Below are 18,592 nucleotides of genomic sequence, written 5' to 3'. Positions count from 1 at the left end.
TACACCTAGCTCTCACAGCTTTAGCACCCAGCTGCCTCCAATATCCATTCTGCCATTTCAAGCAAGATTAGCTCCTGGGTCTCTTGAGGATGATGCTGGGCTTTGATGATCACAGCAGTGCAGAGTCCCATGCAGATGTAGAGACCTACTGTGTAACGGTCACTCACACCAAATGCTGCTGGCTGCCATTCCACACTTGCTGGACAGCATGGGCTGGTTTATCAGGAAACTCTGCGGGCTGTGCATATTGCAAGTACTCTTCCTGCAGAGCAAGAATGTACACTTGCCTGCAACAGTGGGGGCAGAGCGAACCAGGGCTGTTGAATGAGACCAGCTCCCAAGATTCCTTGGTAGACAATGTCTGACGCCTTACTCAGGATGAACTCCACATTATCTCCTCCCCGGTGTTCATGCAGCTGCCCAGCTACAAGTAAGTCAGGTACTTGCCCACCTATGAAGAGTCAGTGAGACTCGCCAGGTCATTCTGCGGGTGTCTCAGATCCAAGCCCAGGCCTTGCCTCCCTGTACATAGTAATTTAAATTATACATATTGTCACGTATTGAGGGCACTGTGGTGCGGATTTCTATGTATTGGGCGCAATGTGGTGCAACATACTATGTATTGGTGACACCGTGGTGCGACATAATATGTATTGGAAGCGCACTGTGGTGTGGCATACTCTGAATTGGGCACCAGAGACGGGCATATTTCTGATGGTATGTGGGGAAGCCTGAAGGACATTGAAGGGGTATGAGTGTTCTATAAACATTTTCATATATTTACATTGTGGACAATAGTCCGTTTTTAAGCTGGCTCTTAGGTTTCTAAAAATTCAGTCCTATTCTATACTCCAAGGTTAGTAGTGTCCCCCCAGATGGATATAGGGAAAAGGGATTTCATGGCAAGTTCCAAAATCATATTGTTACTCAGCTGTGTGTGTGGTAAGAATCCAGTGATCAGGGTTATATGATTTCTAACTAATGTGTTGTCAGTGATATTCCCTGTTATTAAACTGTCCTTTCTATCCCTGCAGATGACAGCACTGAGGACTTTGAGAATGAGTATGAGGACGGTGACAGTGTCTTTGGCCATCTAGAGGAACTGAGGCTGAAATTAGAGCAAGAGATCGGTTTTGACAAGTTTATAGAGGTCTACAACAAAATAAAGGTAACAGCGTTCCGCACTTAGGGGTCAATTTACTAAGGTGGGAGTTTTTTTAGAACTGGTGTGTTGCTCAAAGCAACCAATCCGATTCTACTTAACATTTATCCAGTTGCTTCTAGAAGATAATAGAGAGAATCTGATTGGTTGTTATAGGCAACATCACACGTTACAAAAAAAACTCCCACCTTAGTAAATTTACCCCGTAGTGCCCAAGTCAGATGTGGTTGGATTGTGCATCACTGCTACTTATTTGGCAGCAGCAGTGATGCATAGATATGATAATGCAGAGGGAGGTGTCTGATACAAGTAGACGCCTCCTGCATGTATTTGTGATCCAGTGCTGTGTCCTAGGATGCAGTATCAGATCACTTGCGACACCATTGGCAAGCCAGCTGCTGCAGCTCCTACCAAAAGCCCAGGAAATCTGTCGGAAGACTGAGATCCTGGCCTTGGTACACATATAAAACAGGGGCGACACATCCGTTTTGGGAAACTGAAGCCATTACCAACCCCACACGACAGCAGAGTGTCAATATTTTGACGTCTGCAGCTGCTCTGCACCCAGCGACGCAGGACCCGAATTGCATATGTCCAGCGCATGTGCAAAGTACTTATCAGTACTTTGTGACTGCTGCCTGGACAGTGTCAGGACCATGTAGCTTGGTGTAAATGTATAGGGTTTAGTTTTTGGTATAGGCATGAGGTTGCAGACATAATACTGTGACTTCTTCCACGCTCTGTTTCCCTGCCAATAACTGCAGTTGTTGTTCCACTACCTTAAGGGGGTTATTCCGAGTTGATCGCTCGCTAGAAACTTTTTGCTGTGCTGCGATCAGATAGTCACCGCCTATGGGGGAGTGTATTTTCGCTTTGCAAGTGTGCTAACGCTTTTGCAGCCAACGACACGAAAAAGTTTTGTGCAGTTTCAGAGTAGCTCTGGACTTACTCAGCCGCTGCGATCACTTCAGTCTTTTTGGTCCCGGAATTGACGTCAGACACCCGCCCTGCAAACGCTTGGACACGCCTGTGTTTTTCCAAACACTCCCAGAAAACGGTCAGTTGACACCCACAAACGCCCCCTTTCTGTCAATCACCTTGCGATCGGCTGTGAAAATGGATTCTTCGTTAAATCCATCGCCCAGCACCGATCATCTTTGTACCCGTACGACGCGCCTGCGCATTGCGGTGCATACGCATGCACAGTTTTGGCGAGTTTTAACCTGATCGCAGCGCTGCAAAAAGTTGCTAGCGAGCGATCAACTCGGAATGTCCCCCTAAGTACTTTATCAAACGTTCTCCATATTTCTTAAACTGGCCATGCACTCAACAATGATCGTTCCAGTCCTGCAGGTGCACGACGGCTGTGAGCACATGAATGAATATCATCTCTTTCTGACCATTGGTCTGCAGATTTCATTGTGTACTGTACATTATGCCCATACATATTTCAGTATATGGAGGCACTGCTAAATTGTTCAAATCAATCAGCTTCTTGGTCCTATCATGTGGTAACTTGTGTATGGCTAACATAAGATTATCATATGCAGGCAGAGCCATCCTTCGCTTCTGCTTAATGTCGGTGAACATCATTTATGTGTATACTCATCACTTAAGGCTATAAACTCTGGGATTAGCATGAAGCAGGCCTGGGAAAGTACAAATATTCATACCTCATGCAATGCCAACATATTATACAGTGCTTTACAGAGAGTGATTATTCAGTAACCCTCCCTGTTACAGCACAGCATACCACACACACACACACACACACACACACACACACTATCGTTACTTACCAGTCTGTGTCTGGGCTGTGGGAGAAAAATGTAGCAGTTGGAGAAAAGCCACATAAGCACGGAGAACTAAGAGCGCTACAGACATGGGGGTTATTCAGAGTTGGTCGCAGATTTTGTATCGCAGCAAAATCTGCGACCGTACCACTCACTCGGGGCCACCCAGCACAGGGCAAGGCCACCCAGCATGTGTGGCTCCACCCCGCAAATGTGACCGCCATTCATTTGCGATTGCATTGGATAGATGTATACCCCTGCCGACGCAGCATGTCCGGCGCCATGTTTCCACTCGCAGGAAACGCAGGCGTCATCATCGGGACACCCCCTCCTCCCAACGGCGTGCAAGGCGCCACCCACCGGTTGCCCGTCGCCTGTCAATCTCCATGCGATTGCATCCTTCCGGGATGCAATCGCATGGGGAAGGGTCGTACACATGTACTGTAGCTGCTGCATGTGCGCAGACCTTATGAATGCGGCTGCTGTGTGCATCTCTGAATAAAGCCCATAGATCCTATGGTTGGTATAGAACCAATGGCCTAAACATTGATGGTTACATATGCTCCACCATTACTGAGCCCTGGATTGGTAAATTATTCACAAAGACTGGATGTGATTACACACAAAAAAATGAAGATAGAGCTAATTTGGCATGGAAGGGATGAGTCTCCTACAGAGTGGGAGCAATTGTTCTATAAAGCAATTCAGTGTCAACGTTAAGTAAATATGACTTGAGGTAGGCAGCCCGAACAATGCCAGGGGTCTCAAAAATTATGCTTTGTGTATTGTTTTTTTTTAGAAGATGAACTTTAAACATGTAAACATAGAATTTGTCGGCAGATAAGAACCGCTTGGCCCATCTAGTCTGCCCCCCCCCCCCCCTTTTTTTTTACATAATTTTTTATCTCTAACCTTATTTGATCCTTATTTCTTTGTAAGGATATCCTTATGTCTTTCCCATGCATGTTTAAATTGCTCTACTGTCTTAGTCTCTACCACCTCTGATGGAAGGCTATTCCACTTGTCCACTACCCTTTCTGTGAAGTCATTTTTCCTCAAATTTCTCCTGAACTTCCCTCCCTCCAGTCTCCGTGCATGTCTTCATGTCCTATTGCTTCTCTTCATTTGGAGAATGCTTCCCTCCTGGACTTTGGTAAAACCCTTGATATATTTGAAAGTTTCTATCATGTCCCCCCTTTCCCTTCTCTGCTCCAAACTATACATATTGAGATTTCTTAGTCTTTCTGGGTATGTTTTGTGATGTAGGCCATGCACCATTTTAGTTGCCCTTCTTTGTACAGTTTCTAATGTATTCATATCCTTTTGAAGATATGGCCTCCAGAATTGAACACAGTATTCTAGATGAGTCCGTACCAATGACCTATACAGTGGCAGCCTTCCTCATTGCTTTGTTACATTGCTTACCTGCCTTTAAGTCATCTGAAATAGTGACTCCTAGATCCCTTTCCTCCTCAGTAGTTTCCAGTATAGTGCCATTAATACTATATTTAGCCTTTGGATTTTTGAGACCCAAGTGCATGATTTTGCATTTTTTGGCATTAAACTGTAATTGCCACACTCTTGACCATTCCTCTAGTCTACCTAGATCCTCAATCATTTGTTTTACCCCACCTGGTGTGTCTACCCTGTTGCATACCTTTGTGTCATCTGCAAAAAGGCATACTTTCCCTTTAATGCCATATGCAATATCACCAATAAAGATATTAAAAAGCACTGGTCCAAGTACAGATCCCTGGGGTACTCAACTGGTAACATTTCCCTCCTGTCAATGCACTCCATTTACCACAACTCCATTGCATAATCATTTTTATTTTAATTACATTGTGATTTTTAATGTAAATCATTTGGTGACAAAAAGTAAGCCATTGTTTATATATGTACAAAAAAGGAAAATGGGTTATGTGTATAGTTTGTGATAGAAAGTTTTTCATCTGTTTCCTGCTCTGTTTTAGGCCATACATGAGGATGAGGATGAAAATATTGATACATGTTCTACAGTTGTGGAAAATATTCTGGGCAGCCAACACCAGTACCTATATCCCAGAATCCTCCGCTTAGTCATGGCTGATGGAGCCTACCAAGAAGGTTAGTTATACGGATATACAAATGCTACATTACACTAAGGGGTATATGCAATTGCGATCGAATTCCCGAAATTGGCGAAAAACTGGACTTTTTCGCCAAAAAAAAAAAATCGACAATGCAATTCAGTACTTTCCGTCAAAAAAACGGACTTTCAAAATTCGACTTTTTGAAATTCGACTTTTTGAAATTCGACTTTTGTCAAATTCGACTTTTCTGCAATGATACAAATGCTGCAATTCGACAAAAGTATATTCAATTGAAGTTTGGAAATTCGACAACAGTGCTTTTAGACAGTAAATTCGTCATTTTCAATCCGCCACACTTTGGTGGGTGAAACTAATAAAAAAAATTTAAGACATGTTTTTTTGGGTGTTTTTTTTATTGGTACTAGCATATCTATTATATTAGAAGGGATTAGGTACTTGGTTTGTCTTTTTTGGAGGCACAAGTATTATTTATATATTTTTAAAAATATATATATATATTTTTTTCTGATGGAATGGTAAAATCCCGGGAAAAAATGGCGTGGGGTTCCCCCTCCAAAGCATAACCAGCCTCGGGCTCTTCGAGCTGGTCCTGGTTCTAAAAATCTGGGGGGAAAATGGACAGGGGATCCCCCGTATTTTTAAAACCAGCACCGGGCTCTGCGCCTGGTGCTGGTGCAAAAAATACGGGGGACAAAAAGAGTAGGGGTCCCCCGTATTTTTTACACCAGCATCGGGCTCCACTAGCTGGACAGATAATGCCACAGCCGGGGGTCACTTTTATACAGCGCCCTGCGGCCGTGGCATTAAATATCCAACTAGTCACCCCTGGCCGGGGTACCCTGGGGGAGTGGGGACCCCTTCAATCAAGGGGTCCCCCCTCCAGCCGCCCAAGGGCCAGGGGTGAAGCCCGAGGCTGTCCCCCCCCCATCCAAGGGCTGCGGATGGGAGGCTGATAGCCTTGAGAAAATGACAAGAATATTGTTTTTTCCTGTAGTACTACAAGTCCCAGCAAGCCTCCCCCGCAAGCTGGTACTTGGAGAACCACAAGTACCATCTTGCGGGAGAAAAACGGGCCCGCTGGTACCTGTAGTACTACTGGGAAAAAAATACCCAAATAAAAACAGGAGACACACACCTTGAGAGTAAAACTTTATTGCACACCTGCCGACACACACACATACTTACCTATGTTGACACGCCGACTGGCACGTCTCGTCTCCGACGATCCGGGGTACCTGTGAAAAAAATTAGACTCACCTGATCCAGTGTCCAGAGAGAAACCCACGTACTTGGCAAAAAAACAACACGAACACCCGACCAAGCCGGACTGAAAGGGGTCCCATGTTCACACATGGGACCCCTTTCCCCGAATGCAGAGAGACCCCTTCGTGACTGCTGTCACAGAAAGGTCTCTAAAGCCAATCAGCGAGCGCAACGTCCTTGCACTGTGCTGATTGGCTGCGCGTATGAGCTGTCAAACAGCGCATCGCAAAGCCTCTCCATTATATTCAATGGTGGGAACTTTGCGGTTAGTGGTGAGGTCACCCGCGGTCAGCGGCTGACCGCGGGTAACACCACCGCTGACAGCAAAGTTCCCACCATTGAAAGTAATGGAGGGAGCTGTGCGATGCGCTGTCTGAGCTCAGACGCGCACAGCCAATCAGGTGAGCGCCACGAAGTAGCGCTTCCTGATTGGCTGAAGGGACCTCAGTGACAGGAGTCACGTGGGGTCCCGACACATTCGGGGAAAGGGGTCCCATGTGTGAACATGGGACCCCTTTCAGTCCGGCTTGGTCGGGTGTTCGTGTTGTTTTTTTGCCAAGTACGTGGATTTATCTCTGGACACTGGATCAGGTGAGTCTAATTTTTTTCACAGGTACCCCGGATCGTCGGAGACGAGACGTGGCAGTCGGCGTGTCAACATAGGTAAGTATGTGTGTGTGTCGGCAGGTGTGCAATAAAGTTTTACTTTCAAGGTGTGTGTCTCCTGTTTTTATTTGGGTATTTTTTTTCCAGTAGTACTACAGGTACCAGCGGGCCCGTTTTTCTCCCGCATGCTGGTACTTGTGGTTCTCCAAGTACCAGCTTGCGGGGGAGGCTTGCTGGGACTTGTAGTACTACAGGAAAAAACAATATTCTTGTCATTTTCTCAAGGCTATCAGCCTCCCATCAGCAGCCCTTGGATGGGGGGGGCAGCCTCGGGCTTCACCCCTGGCCCTTGGGTGGCTGGGGGGGGGGGGGACCCCTTGATTGAAGGGGTCCCCACTCCCCCAGGGTACCCCGGCCAGGGGTGACTAGTTGGATATTTAATGCCACGGCCGCAGGGCGCTGTATAAAAGTGACCCCCGGCTGTGGCATTATCTGTCCAGCTAGTGGAGCCCGATGCTGGTGTAAAAAATACGGGGGACCCCTACTCTTTTTGTCCCCCGTATTTTTTGCACCAGGCGCAGAGCCCGGTGCTGGTTTTAAAAATACGGGGGATCCCCTGACCATTTTTCCCCCGGATTTTTAGAACCAGGACCAGCTCGAAGAGGCCGAGGCTGGTTATGCTTTGGAGGGGGGACCCCACGCAATTTTTTTTCTGTTTTTTTTCTGTTTTTTTTCCAGTTTTTTCCCGTTTTTTAAAAATCTGAAAAATCCGTCAAATCGGACGTTTTTTCATCCTCGGGACTGTCGAATCCGTTTTTTATTGAATATGGTCAATTTCGGCACCCACTTGCCGAAATTACACGGTCAAATTGTGTCGAATTAAAAAACGGCCGAAAAATTGCCGCGATTCGCCGCTAATTGCATATACCCCTAAATCTCTCAATTGAACTACTTACATCTCAACAACAAATGGTATCAACTTTTACATTCCTATCTATTCATTGGCCCACATTAAAATAATAAAAAATTTTATATTATAAAAACATAGGCATATATACTAGAGACATGTAACTGTTCTATAAATAATTACTATATATTATTTCTCTGACGTCCTAAGTGGATGCTGGGGACTTCGTAAGGACCATGGGGAATAGCGGCTCCGCAGGAGACTGGGCACAACTAAAGAAAGCTTTAAGACTACCTGGTGTGCACTGGCTTCTCCCTCTATGACCCTCCTCCAGACCTCAGTTAGAATTGTGTGCCCGGCCGAGCTGGATGCACACTAGGGGCTCTCCTGAGCTCCTAGAAAAGAAAGTTATATTTAGGTTTTTTATTTTCAGTGAGATCTGCTGGCAACAGACTCACTGCTACGAGGGACTTAGGGGAGAGAAGCGGACCTACCTGCTTGCAGCTAGCTTGGGCATCTTAGGCTACTGGACACCATTAGCTCCAGAGGGATCGAACACAGGCCCAGCCTCAGTCGTCCGGTCCCGGAGCCGCGCTGCCGTCCCCCTTGCAGAGCCAGAAGCAAGAAGAGGTTCCTGAAAATCGGCGGCAGAAGACTTCGGTCTTCATTAAGGTAGCGCACAGCACTGCAGCTGTGCGCCATTGCTCCCCATGCACACCACACACTCCGGTCACTGATGGGTGCAGGGCGCTGGGGGGGGAAGGGGGGGGGAGTACCTTACTGGCAAAATAACACATAATATAGTCATTAAGACTATATATGTGCAAAATCCCCTGCCATATATTCCATAAAAAAGCGGGAGAAGGCCGCCGAGAAAGGGGCGGGGCTATCTCCCTCAGCACACTGGCGCCATTTCCTCTCACAGCTCCGCTGGAAGGACGCTCCCAAGGCTCTCCCCTGCAGTTTCCAGACTTCATAGGGTAAAAAAGAGAGGGGGGGCACTAAATTTAGGCACAGTATCTGTATATTAATAGCAGCTATAAGGGAAAAATCACTGTATATATAGTGTGAATCCCTACATTATATAGCGCTCTGGTGTGTGCTGGCATACTCTCTCTCTGTCTCCCCAAAGGACTTTGTGGGGTCCTGTCCTCAGTCAGAGCATTCCCTGTGTGTGTGCGGTGTGTCGGTACGGCTGTGTCGACATGTTTGATGAGGAGGCTTATGTGGAGGCGGAGCAGGTGCCGATAAATGTGATGTCACCCCCTGCGGGGTCGACACCTGAATAGATGGACTTGTGGAAGGAATTACGTGAAAGTGTCAACTCCTTACATAAAAGGTTTGACGACATAGCAGATGTGGGACAGCCGGCTTCTCAGCTCGTGCCTGCCCAGCTGTCTCAAAAGCCATCAGGGGCTCTAAAACGCCCGCTACCTCAGATGGCAGACACAGACGTCGACACGGGTACTGAATCCAGTGTCGACGATGATGAGACTAATGTACATTCCAATAGGGCCACACATTACATGATTGCGGCGATGAAAAATGTGTTGCACATTTCTGATATTACCCCAGGAACCACAAAAAAGGGTATTATGTTTGGGGAGAAAAAACTACTAGTGGTTTTTCCCCCATCTGAGGAATTGAATGAAGTGTGTGAAGAAGCGTGGGCTTCCCCCGATAAGGAACTGGTAATCTCGAAAAGGTTACTAATGGCGTACCCTTTCCCGCCAGAGGATAGGTCACGTTGGGAAAGATCCCCTAGGGTGGATAAAGCGCTCACACGTCTGTCAAAGAAGGTGGCACTACCGTCTCCGGACACGGCCGCCCTAAAGGAGCCTGCTGATAGGAAGCAGGAGTCTATCCTGAAGTCTGTATATACACACTCAGGTATTATACTGATACCAGCTATTGCTTCAGCATGGATGTGCAGTGCTGCAGCTGCGTGGTCAGATTCCCTGTCGGAAAATATTGATACCCTAGACAGGGACACTATATTGCTAACCATAGAGCATATTAAAGACGCAGTCTTATACATGAGAGATGCACAGAGGGATATTTGCCGGCTGGCATCTAAAATAAGTGCAATGTCCATTTCTGCCAGGAGAGTATTATGGACTCGGCAGTGGACAGGAGATGCAGATTCTAAAAGGCACGTGGAAGTTTTGCCTTACAAGGGTGAGGAGTTGTTTGGGGATGGTCTCTCTGACCTCGTTTCCACAGCGACAGCTGGGAAGTCAGCATTTTTACCCCATGTTCCCTCACAGCCAAAGAAAGCACCGTATTATCAGGTACAGTCCTTTCGGCCCCAGAAAGGCAAGCGGGTTAAAGGCGCGTCCTTTCTGCCCAGACGTAGAGGTAGAGGGAAAAAGCTGCAGCATACAGCCAGTTCCCAGGAACAAAAGTCCTCCCCCGCTTCCTCTAAGTCCACCGCATGACGCTGGGGCTCCACAGGCGGAGCCAGGTACGGTGGGGGCCCGTCTCAAGAACTTCAGCAATCAGTGGGCTCGCTCACAAGTGGATCCCTGGATTCTTCAAGTGGTATCTCAGGGGTACAAGCTGGAATTCGAGACGTCTCCCCCTCGCCGTTTCCTCAAATCTGCCTTGCCAACAACTCCCTCAGACAGGGAGGCAGTGCTAGAGGCAGTTCACAAGCTGTATTCCCAGCAGGTGATAGTCAAGGTGCCCCTACTTCAACAAGGACGGGGTTACTATTCCACAATGTTTGTGGTACCGAAACCGGACGGTTCGGTGAGACACATTTTAAATTTGAAATCCTTGAACACATATAAAAAAATTAAAGTTCAAGATGGAATCGCTCAGGGCGGTTATTTCAAGCCTGGACGAGGGGGATTACATGGTATCACTGGACATCAAGGATGCTTACCTGCATGTCCCCATTTACCATCCTCACCAGGAGTACCTCAGATTTGTGGTACAGGATTGTCATTACCATTTCCAGACGTTGCCGTTTGGTCTGTCCACGGCACCGAGGGTATTTACCAAGGTAATGGCCGAAATGATGATACTCCTTCGAAAAAAGGGAGTTTTAATTATCCCGTACTTGGAAGATCTCCTGATAAAGGCGAGGTCCAGAGAGCAGTTGTTGGTCGGGGTAGCACTATCTCGGGAGGTGCTACAACAGCACAGTTGGATTCTAAATATTCCAAAGTCACAGCTGGTCCCTACGACACGTCTACTGTTCCTGGGGATGGTTCTGGACACAGAACAGAAAAAAGTGTTTCTCCCGGAGGAGAAAGTCAAGGAGCTGTCATCTCTAGTCAGAGGCCTCCTGAAACCAAAACAGGTGTCGGTGCATCACTGCATGCGAGTCCTGGGAAAAATGGTAGCTTCCTACGAAGCAATTCCATTCGGCAGGTTCCATGCAAGGACTTTTCAGTGGGACCTGTTGGACAAGTGGTCCGGATCGCATCTTCAGATGCATCAGCTGATAACCCTGTCTCCAAGGACCAGGGTGTGTCTGCTGTGGTGGCTGCAGAGTGCTCATCTTCAAGAGGGCCGCAGATTCGGCATACAGGACTGGGTCCTGGTGACCACGGATGCCAGCCTTCGAGGCTGGGGGGCAGTCACACAGGGAAGAAACTTCCAAGGACTATGGTCAAGCCAGGAGACTTCCCTACACATAAATATTCTGGAACTGAGGGCCATTTACAATGCCCTAAGTCAGGCAAGACCCCTGCTTCAAAAGCAGCCGGTACTGATCCAGTCAGACAACATCACGGCAGTCGCCCATGTAAACCGACAGGGCGGCACAAGAAGCAGGATGGCGATGGCAGAAGCCACAAGGATTCTCCGATGGGCGGAAAATCACGTGTTAGCACTGTCAGCAGTGTTCATTCCGGGAGTGGACAACTGGGAAGCAGACTTCCTCAGCAGGCACGACCTCCACCCGGGAGAGTGGGGACTTCATCCAGAAGTCTTCAAGCAGGTTGTAAACCGTTGGGAACGGCCACAGGTGGACATGATGGCGTCCCGCCTCAACAAAAAGCTAGAAAGATATTGCGCCAGGTCAAGAGACCCTCAGGCAATAGCTGTGGACGCTCTAGTGACACCGTGGGTGTACCAGTCGGTTTATGTGTTCCCTCCTCTTCCTCTCATACCCAAAGTACTGAGGATAATAAGGAAAAGAGGAGTAAGAACTATACTCATTGTTCCGGATTGGCCAAGAAGAGCTTGGTACCCGGAACTTCAAGAAATGATCTCAGAGGACCCATGGCCTCTGCCGCTCAGACAGGACCTGCTGCAGCAGGGGCCCTGTCTGTTCCAAGACTTACCGCGGCTGCATTTGACGGCATGGCGGTTGAACGCCGGATCCTGAAGGAAAAGGGCATTCCGGAGGAAGTCATCCCTACGCTGATTAAAGCTAGGAAAGAAGTGACCGCAAACCATTATCACCGCATATGGCGAAAATATGTTGCGTGGTGTGAGGCCAGGAAGGCCCCAACGGAGGAATTTCAGCTGGGCCATTTTCTGCACTTCCTACAGTCAGGGGTGACTATGGGCCTAAAATTGGGTTCCATTAAGGTCCAGATTTCGGCTCTGTCGATTTTCTTCCAGAAAGAACTGGCTTCATTACCTGAAGTTCAGACATTTGTTAAGGGAGTGCTGCATATTCAGCCCCCTTTTGTGCCTCCAGTGGCACCTTGGGATCTCAACGTGGTGTTGGATTTCCTAAAGTCACATTGGTTTGAGCCACTTAAAACCGTGGAATTAAAATATCTCACGTGGAAAGTGGTCATGCTGTTGGCCTTGGCTTCGGCCAGGCGTGTGTCAGAATTGGCGGATTTGTCATGTAAAAGCCCTTATCTGATTTTTCATATGGATAGGGCAGAATTGAGGACTCGTCCCCAGTTTCTCCCTAAGGTGGTATCAGCTTTTCATTTGAACCAACCTATTGTGGTGCCTGCGGCTACTAAAGACTTGGAGGATTCCAAGTTGTTGGACGTAGTCAGGGCCCTGAAAATTTATGTTTCCAGGACAGCTAGTGTCAGGAAAACTGACTCGCTATTTATCCTGTATGCACCCAACAAGCTGGGTGCTCCTGCTTCAAAGCAGACTATTGCTCGCTGGATCTGTAGCACGATTCAACTTGCACATTCTGCGGCTGGACTGCCGCATCCTAGATCAGTAAAAGCCCATTCCACGAGGAAGGTGGGCTCTTCTTGGGCGGCTGTCCGAGGGGTCTCGGCTTTACAACTTTGCCGAGCAGCTACTTGGTCGGGGTCAAACACATTTGCTAAATTCTACAAGTTTGATACCCTGGCTGAGGAGGACCTAGAGTTTGCTCATTCGGTGCTGCAGAGTCATCCACACTCTCCCGCCCGTTTGGGAGCTTTGGTATAATCCCCATGGTCCTTACGGAGTCCCCAGCATCCACTTAGGACGTCAGAGAAAATAAGATTTTACTCACCGGTAAATCTATTTCTCATAGTCCGTAGTGGATGCTGGGCGCCCATCCCAAGTGCGGATTGTCTGCAATACTTGTATATAGTTATTATTTAACTAAAGGGTTATTGTTGAGCCATCTGTTGAGAGGCTCAGTTATATTTCATACTGTTAACTGGGTATAGTATCACGAGTTATACGGTGTGATTGGTGTGGCTGGTATGAGTCTTACCCGGGATTCAAAATCCTTCCTTATTGTGTCAGCTCTTCCGGGCACAGTATCCTAACTGAGGTCTGGAGGAGGGTCATAGAGGGAGGAGCCAGTGCACACCAGGTAGTCCTAAAGCTTTCTTTAGTTGTGCCCAGTCTCCTGCGGAGCCGCTATTCCCCATGGTCCTTACGGAGTCCCCAGCATCCACTACGGACTATGAGAAATAGATTTACCGGTGAGTAAAATCTTATTATTACACACTACTAAGCAGCATGTTATAGGACAAAACGTGAAAATAGTGTTTTCCAAAGTTTAATTATGATGGTTCTCTCGCCATATGGCATTGTCCTTAGATTCACTTAGTCACCAAAGGAAAAGTCACTGTACTGCGTGAGAAGAGAGATATAATTCACATTAATAGATGGATAAATACAAAACACACTGCTGGTGTCACAGCTGCGGTTTGGAAATATAGTAGTATTTGTTTCATAAGTCAGCAGCAAGTACCTGCTGCTATTACTATGATATAAGCAGTGGGATCTGCTGATTGCTGGCATTTAAGGGGGGTTATTTATAATTAGAAGCAAAGCACAAAGAAAAGAGTAACTTTGCACTTTAACAAACCATGTTGCAATACGTTTGCATGCAGAGTAAATACTGGCTGCTTGTGCATGTAGCCCACAAATACTGAACAGCTTTTCCCAACTGTATGGGGGTGGTTTATCATCTTGGAGAGAGAAGCTAATTGGATGCTATGAGCAGCTTCTCCACTTTATCGAACTCTAGCACAGCTTGTAAAATAACTGTTAAAATTCTTCTCTACCCTGCAATGAGTTATCCATGACTGCTCCCTCTCCTTCAGGCCACACATTTAGTACCTTTCACAGTCCTGCCATTTCCATCTCAAACGTATTTCCAGTATCAAGACCCTTTTTCATCCTGGAGGCAACAAAGACCCTCATCCACTCAATGTTCATCTCCAGACTGGACTACTGTAACCTTCTCTTATCTGGCCACCCACCTCTCTCCACTCCAGTCTGTCTTCCATGCTGCTGCCCAACTCATCTTCTCTCCAAAAGTACTACATATACCTCCCCTATCCTGCACGCCCTACACTGGCTCCCCTTCAGAACCCAATTCAAACTTCTTACACTGCTCTCACCCAATCAACTCCTATTTACTTCCCTTCACACTCCCCACCCACCCATTTCACTCCACAAATGAATGCCGCCTCTCCCCAACTGATTACTTCCTCTCAATCCAGCCTTCAAGATTTTGCCTGTGCTGCTTCCTACCTCTGGAACTCTTTCCCTATCATACTCTCCACCTCTCTATAATACTTCAAGCAGGCTCTCAATCAGTAGTTAAATCCAACTGCAATGTGTATCTATGCCTAGGTCCAAAACAGTCCAGAAGGAAAACACAAGGCTAGCTGGTAATCTATGCACAGGGGCCATAAGCAATAATACAATATACTGTATACAGTCACCCCTGTATGATAGTATAAACTGTTGTATACAGACAGCACTGTATGTTAAATATGCTGTATACAGCCAGCCCTGTGTGTTATTAATATACTATATACAACCAGCCATGTATTTTAAAATGAATAGTGTCTACAGCCAGTCCTGTATGTTAATATTAACATACTACTATATGCAGCCAGCCCTGTATGTTAAATATCCTGTATTGTATACAGTCAGCTTTGCGCGTAGCCTTGGACCCACTGTATGTATCAGCAGAGCACCGTAACACAAATACAGTCAGTCTCCTGCGCTGCTTCCACCTCATAGCTCCAGCTGGGGTACCAGGTAGACTGAAAACAGGAGGAGCAGTGAGTATTAGTACAAGCACAAGACTTCACCCAAATGAGAGTGCTTGCTCAGTTGCGGAGCAGCAATGGGATTCTGCAAATCCCCAGCCCTGCTCTCCATTTAGTCGCTCTGGAGTCCAGCAGCCAGCCTTCTGATTAGGTGTGCCCACCATCGATGAAAAAAAATGTACCATCGATGTTTCCTACTGTCAGAGGTTCGCACATGCTCAGAAGACACTTATCATGTGCTGATGTCCTAAACAGAATCAGCGGCCAAAGTCTCTTCTGCACATATGGGGTGGCGGCTGCTGTGAGTGAGCTGGAGGTGGAGATGGACTGCTGACTAACAGATGAGCTCTGCCATTATCAAGTAAGCAAGGCGGGCCAGAGCCAGCCCATCCTGCACACATCACACACTGTCTGTTCGTGTGTGTTTTGTTGAACTGTAAGATGCCAGTGCCGTGGCACAGGGTTATTAGCGGACGGCCTAGTAGCTATGAGGTGCAGTGCAAGCATGAAAAAGGAAAACAAATTAGGTCCACTGTTACCATCGATGGGGAGAAACCATCGGTGGTATAACATTGCCGTAGTGGACGGCGCTATTAGACAGTGGGGCTCTCTGGGTATTCCCCCAGCCCCCTGACAGGCCGGTGTGACCCTGATGGCACCTAACCCTTGGGTTCTGCCGCCATGCTGCTTATTTGAGTACTATGACTGCTGATGTAGCAATGCTTATAAACCATGTCCATGTCCTGCAGTGTTCTGTACTGGAAATCACTTGTTTATTTTTTTTGGTCATTCTGTTTATGCACTTTGTAAGGTGCTGCGGACCCCTTGTAGCGTCCTATAAATAAAGGATACCATAATCTCTACAGATTTAGTCCTGCTCTTTAGGGCGAGCAGTACTATTGGGCGTATGTCATGAAGTGCCTGATGAAACCTTATACAAGTGGCTTGGCATACACACTGAGATAAAAGTGTCAGACTGACAGAAATTTTGTCTGACAAGCTGACACCCACCAGATATCCTGGCCATACACTTAGATATTTCTAGTGCACGGCCACAATATCTACATTCCCTCAGTGGAGAAGAAACATTTCCCCATGGCTCTCTTGTGAAGGAACAGGAGAAATGTCTGGCGCATACAATGCCAGATTTGATTGGCAAATTATTGGCTCCTTCAAACATGCTGGCTGATTTCAGTTTGTCCGGCAGACTGATCATTGGCCTGATCAGATAATGATTGGCTGATTGGACCAACAGCTGAAGAGTGTATGCCCAGGGTATCAAGTCTATAGATCTACACTATAAAGGTCTACAGTCAATAGGTCAACCACTAATGGTAGACATGCAATAGGTCGACAGGGTCAAAAGATCGACAGGGTCAAAACGTAGATAGTTCAAATGGTCAACAGGTCGACACAGATATAGTCGACAAACGTTTGATTTGTTTATTTACATTTTTTCAACATTTTCATACTTTACCATCCATGTGGACTATGATTGGGAATAGTATCCTGCCTGAAGCATGGCAAGTGAACATTGTACACTATAGGGGCTTGTTTGTGGCACAAAAGTGACAAGACACCCAAAAACCATAACAGTCTATGTCGACATTTTGACCCTATCAACCTAAATGCATGTCTGCCATTAGTGGTAGACCTATTGACTGTACACCTTTTTTAGTGTCGCTCTAATAATCCTCACCCATGCCCAGCATAAGAATGAGCTGTGCACTAGTGTAAAACAGAGGTGTTCTATCTGTACATGCTTCCAGAACTTGCATCGCTGACGAGTCCATTTACTTGTGTGCTAATTATTTTTTCTGTTTTTATTTCCACTAGACAATGATGAATAAATACAACTCAGGATTTTCATATTCAACATTTTGCTGCTAGAAAAGAAGCTGGACCTCTTTGTATCACATGTATCCATTCTTCCATAACCTTAATATTGTTAACAAATATGATAATTTTTTATCCGCATGTAGACAGAGCATCTGTACATGTTCATCAATGTTACATTTATGACTTATGTGTACGGAATGTAATTCTTCAATTAATGTTTTATTATAAAAATAGTGAACGTGAATGGTTTTAGCTCAGACCAACAGAGCTATCATTTTTCTATATATTTCTATTTTGTTATTTGTTGATCAGTTGTCACATTAAAGCTTAAATATGAGTGTACAAATGTCGCCAATATATTGATCTTTTATTACTGACGTCAAGAACTTTGATTGTCGCCAGAATCACAAGAAACAGACAATCCATTTTCCAGCCAATATTAATGCTCTGGTTTGCTGTTTCCTTGTGCTTTTGAGGGAAAACACAATTACAAGATGCGTTTCAGTGCTTGTTTCCTTCACTAAAGTATTCATCTGTTATGGGTTATTTACATGCCCCGTATCTAGCTATTTATCTGTAGTTACTGTGGAAGTAAATTATTACTTTAGAAATATTCACAAATTTATAGACTTAGTTCAAGAATTTTATTTTGATAGAAGCTTTTGTTCTAGTTTACGTTTGTCATTTACGTCCATTTTTGTTTTCAAGTTTCTGATGTGTAACATGTTTATTTACCATAACAACAACGCCTTAATTTTGTTTAATTGTTTTGTTTTTTTTAGTAAAAAAAAATGTATTGTGACATTGTCAAAGAGTCTCACATTAGTAACAATACAAAATACACCATCATAAGTTTGTTTAATCAGATGGACGCATACAATAAAAGATGTTTATGACTCTTCAGATATGTAAACTTTCATTATTTTATCTTTATCTTTTCATCTCTTGGAGAGTGACCTGTAAAGTTAAGCACCCACTAGCAAAGCCATAACACTACGCATTACTACTGTAGGTCATTCTTGTAGCAGCCGTAGTGATGACACTAGGAACAGTGGTTTCTAGTGTTGTAACTATTTACATGCATGTTACTAGTGTTGAAATTGCTAGTAAGATGCATGTAAAGAACTAGTGGGTATGGGCCTTGAGATTCTGCTTGTATTAAGAAACAAAAAATAAAGGTTGAACGATATTGTAACTAAAAGTTGATATGTATATTATTTCTAACTTTCAAATAAAGATGTGCTGTAATTTTCTAATATCACTTTGTCCTTATTTATCAAGCTGTTGTATGCTTTACTAGGGACATTTTAGAAAAATGACACTAAAGCCGAGTACACACTGGAGCGATGGGCATTCAGTCCGACATCGGAACAAATGACCTTGAGCCCAGATTCGGTGTACACACTGGTATTAGTTTTATGAAGGACGGAACAATCATGTTCCATCCTTCATTAGCATAAACAAGGTTGTAGCAATATCGCTAGGTTTGA

General features: G+C 45.7%; 1 protein-coding gene across 3 annotated transcripts in view; it reads left to right on the top strand.

Annotated features, from left to right (window-relative positions):
• Positions 1–18,360, top strand: part of NEK1 (NIMA related kinase 1) — a 344,019-nt gene extending 325,659 nt beyond the window's left edge. For all 3 annotated transcript variants that reach the window (XM_063920623.1, XM_063920622.1, XM_063920624.1), the window contains 3 exons: positions 1,035–1,168; positions 4,929–5,061; positions 17,100–18,360. In XM_063920623.1, coding sequence (XP_063776693.1) covers positions 1,035–1,168; positions 4,929–5,061; positions 17,100–17,113 — 281 coding nt within the window. In that variant the 3' untranslated portion in view covers positions 17,114–18,360. The remainder of the gene's footprint in view (positions 1–1,034; positions 1,169–4,928; positions 5,062–17,099) is intronic.
• The last annotated feature ends 232 nt before the right edge of the window (positions 18,361–18,592 follow it).

Source organism: Pseudophryne corroboree, chromosome 1 (genome assembly GCF_028390025.1).
Source record: "Pseudophryne corroboree isolate aPseCor3 chromosome 1, aPseCor3.hap2, whole genome shotgun sequence".
In the NCBI taxonomy this organism is placed as follows: Eukaryota; Metazoa; Chordata; class Amphibia; order Anura; family Myobatrachidae; genus Pseudophryne; species Pseudophryne corroboree.
This window is presented reverse-complemented; position numbering and strand designations above follow the sequence as displayed.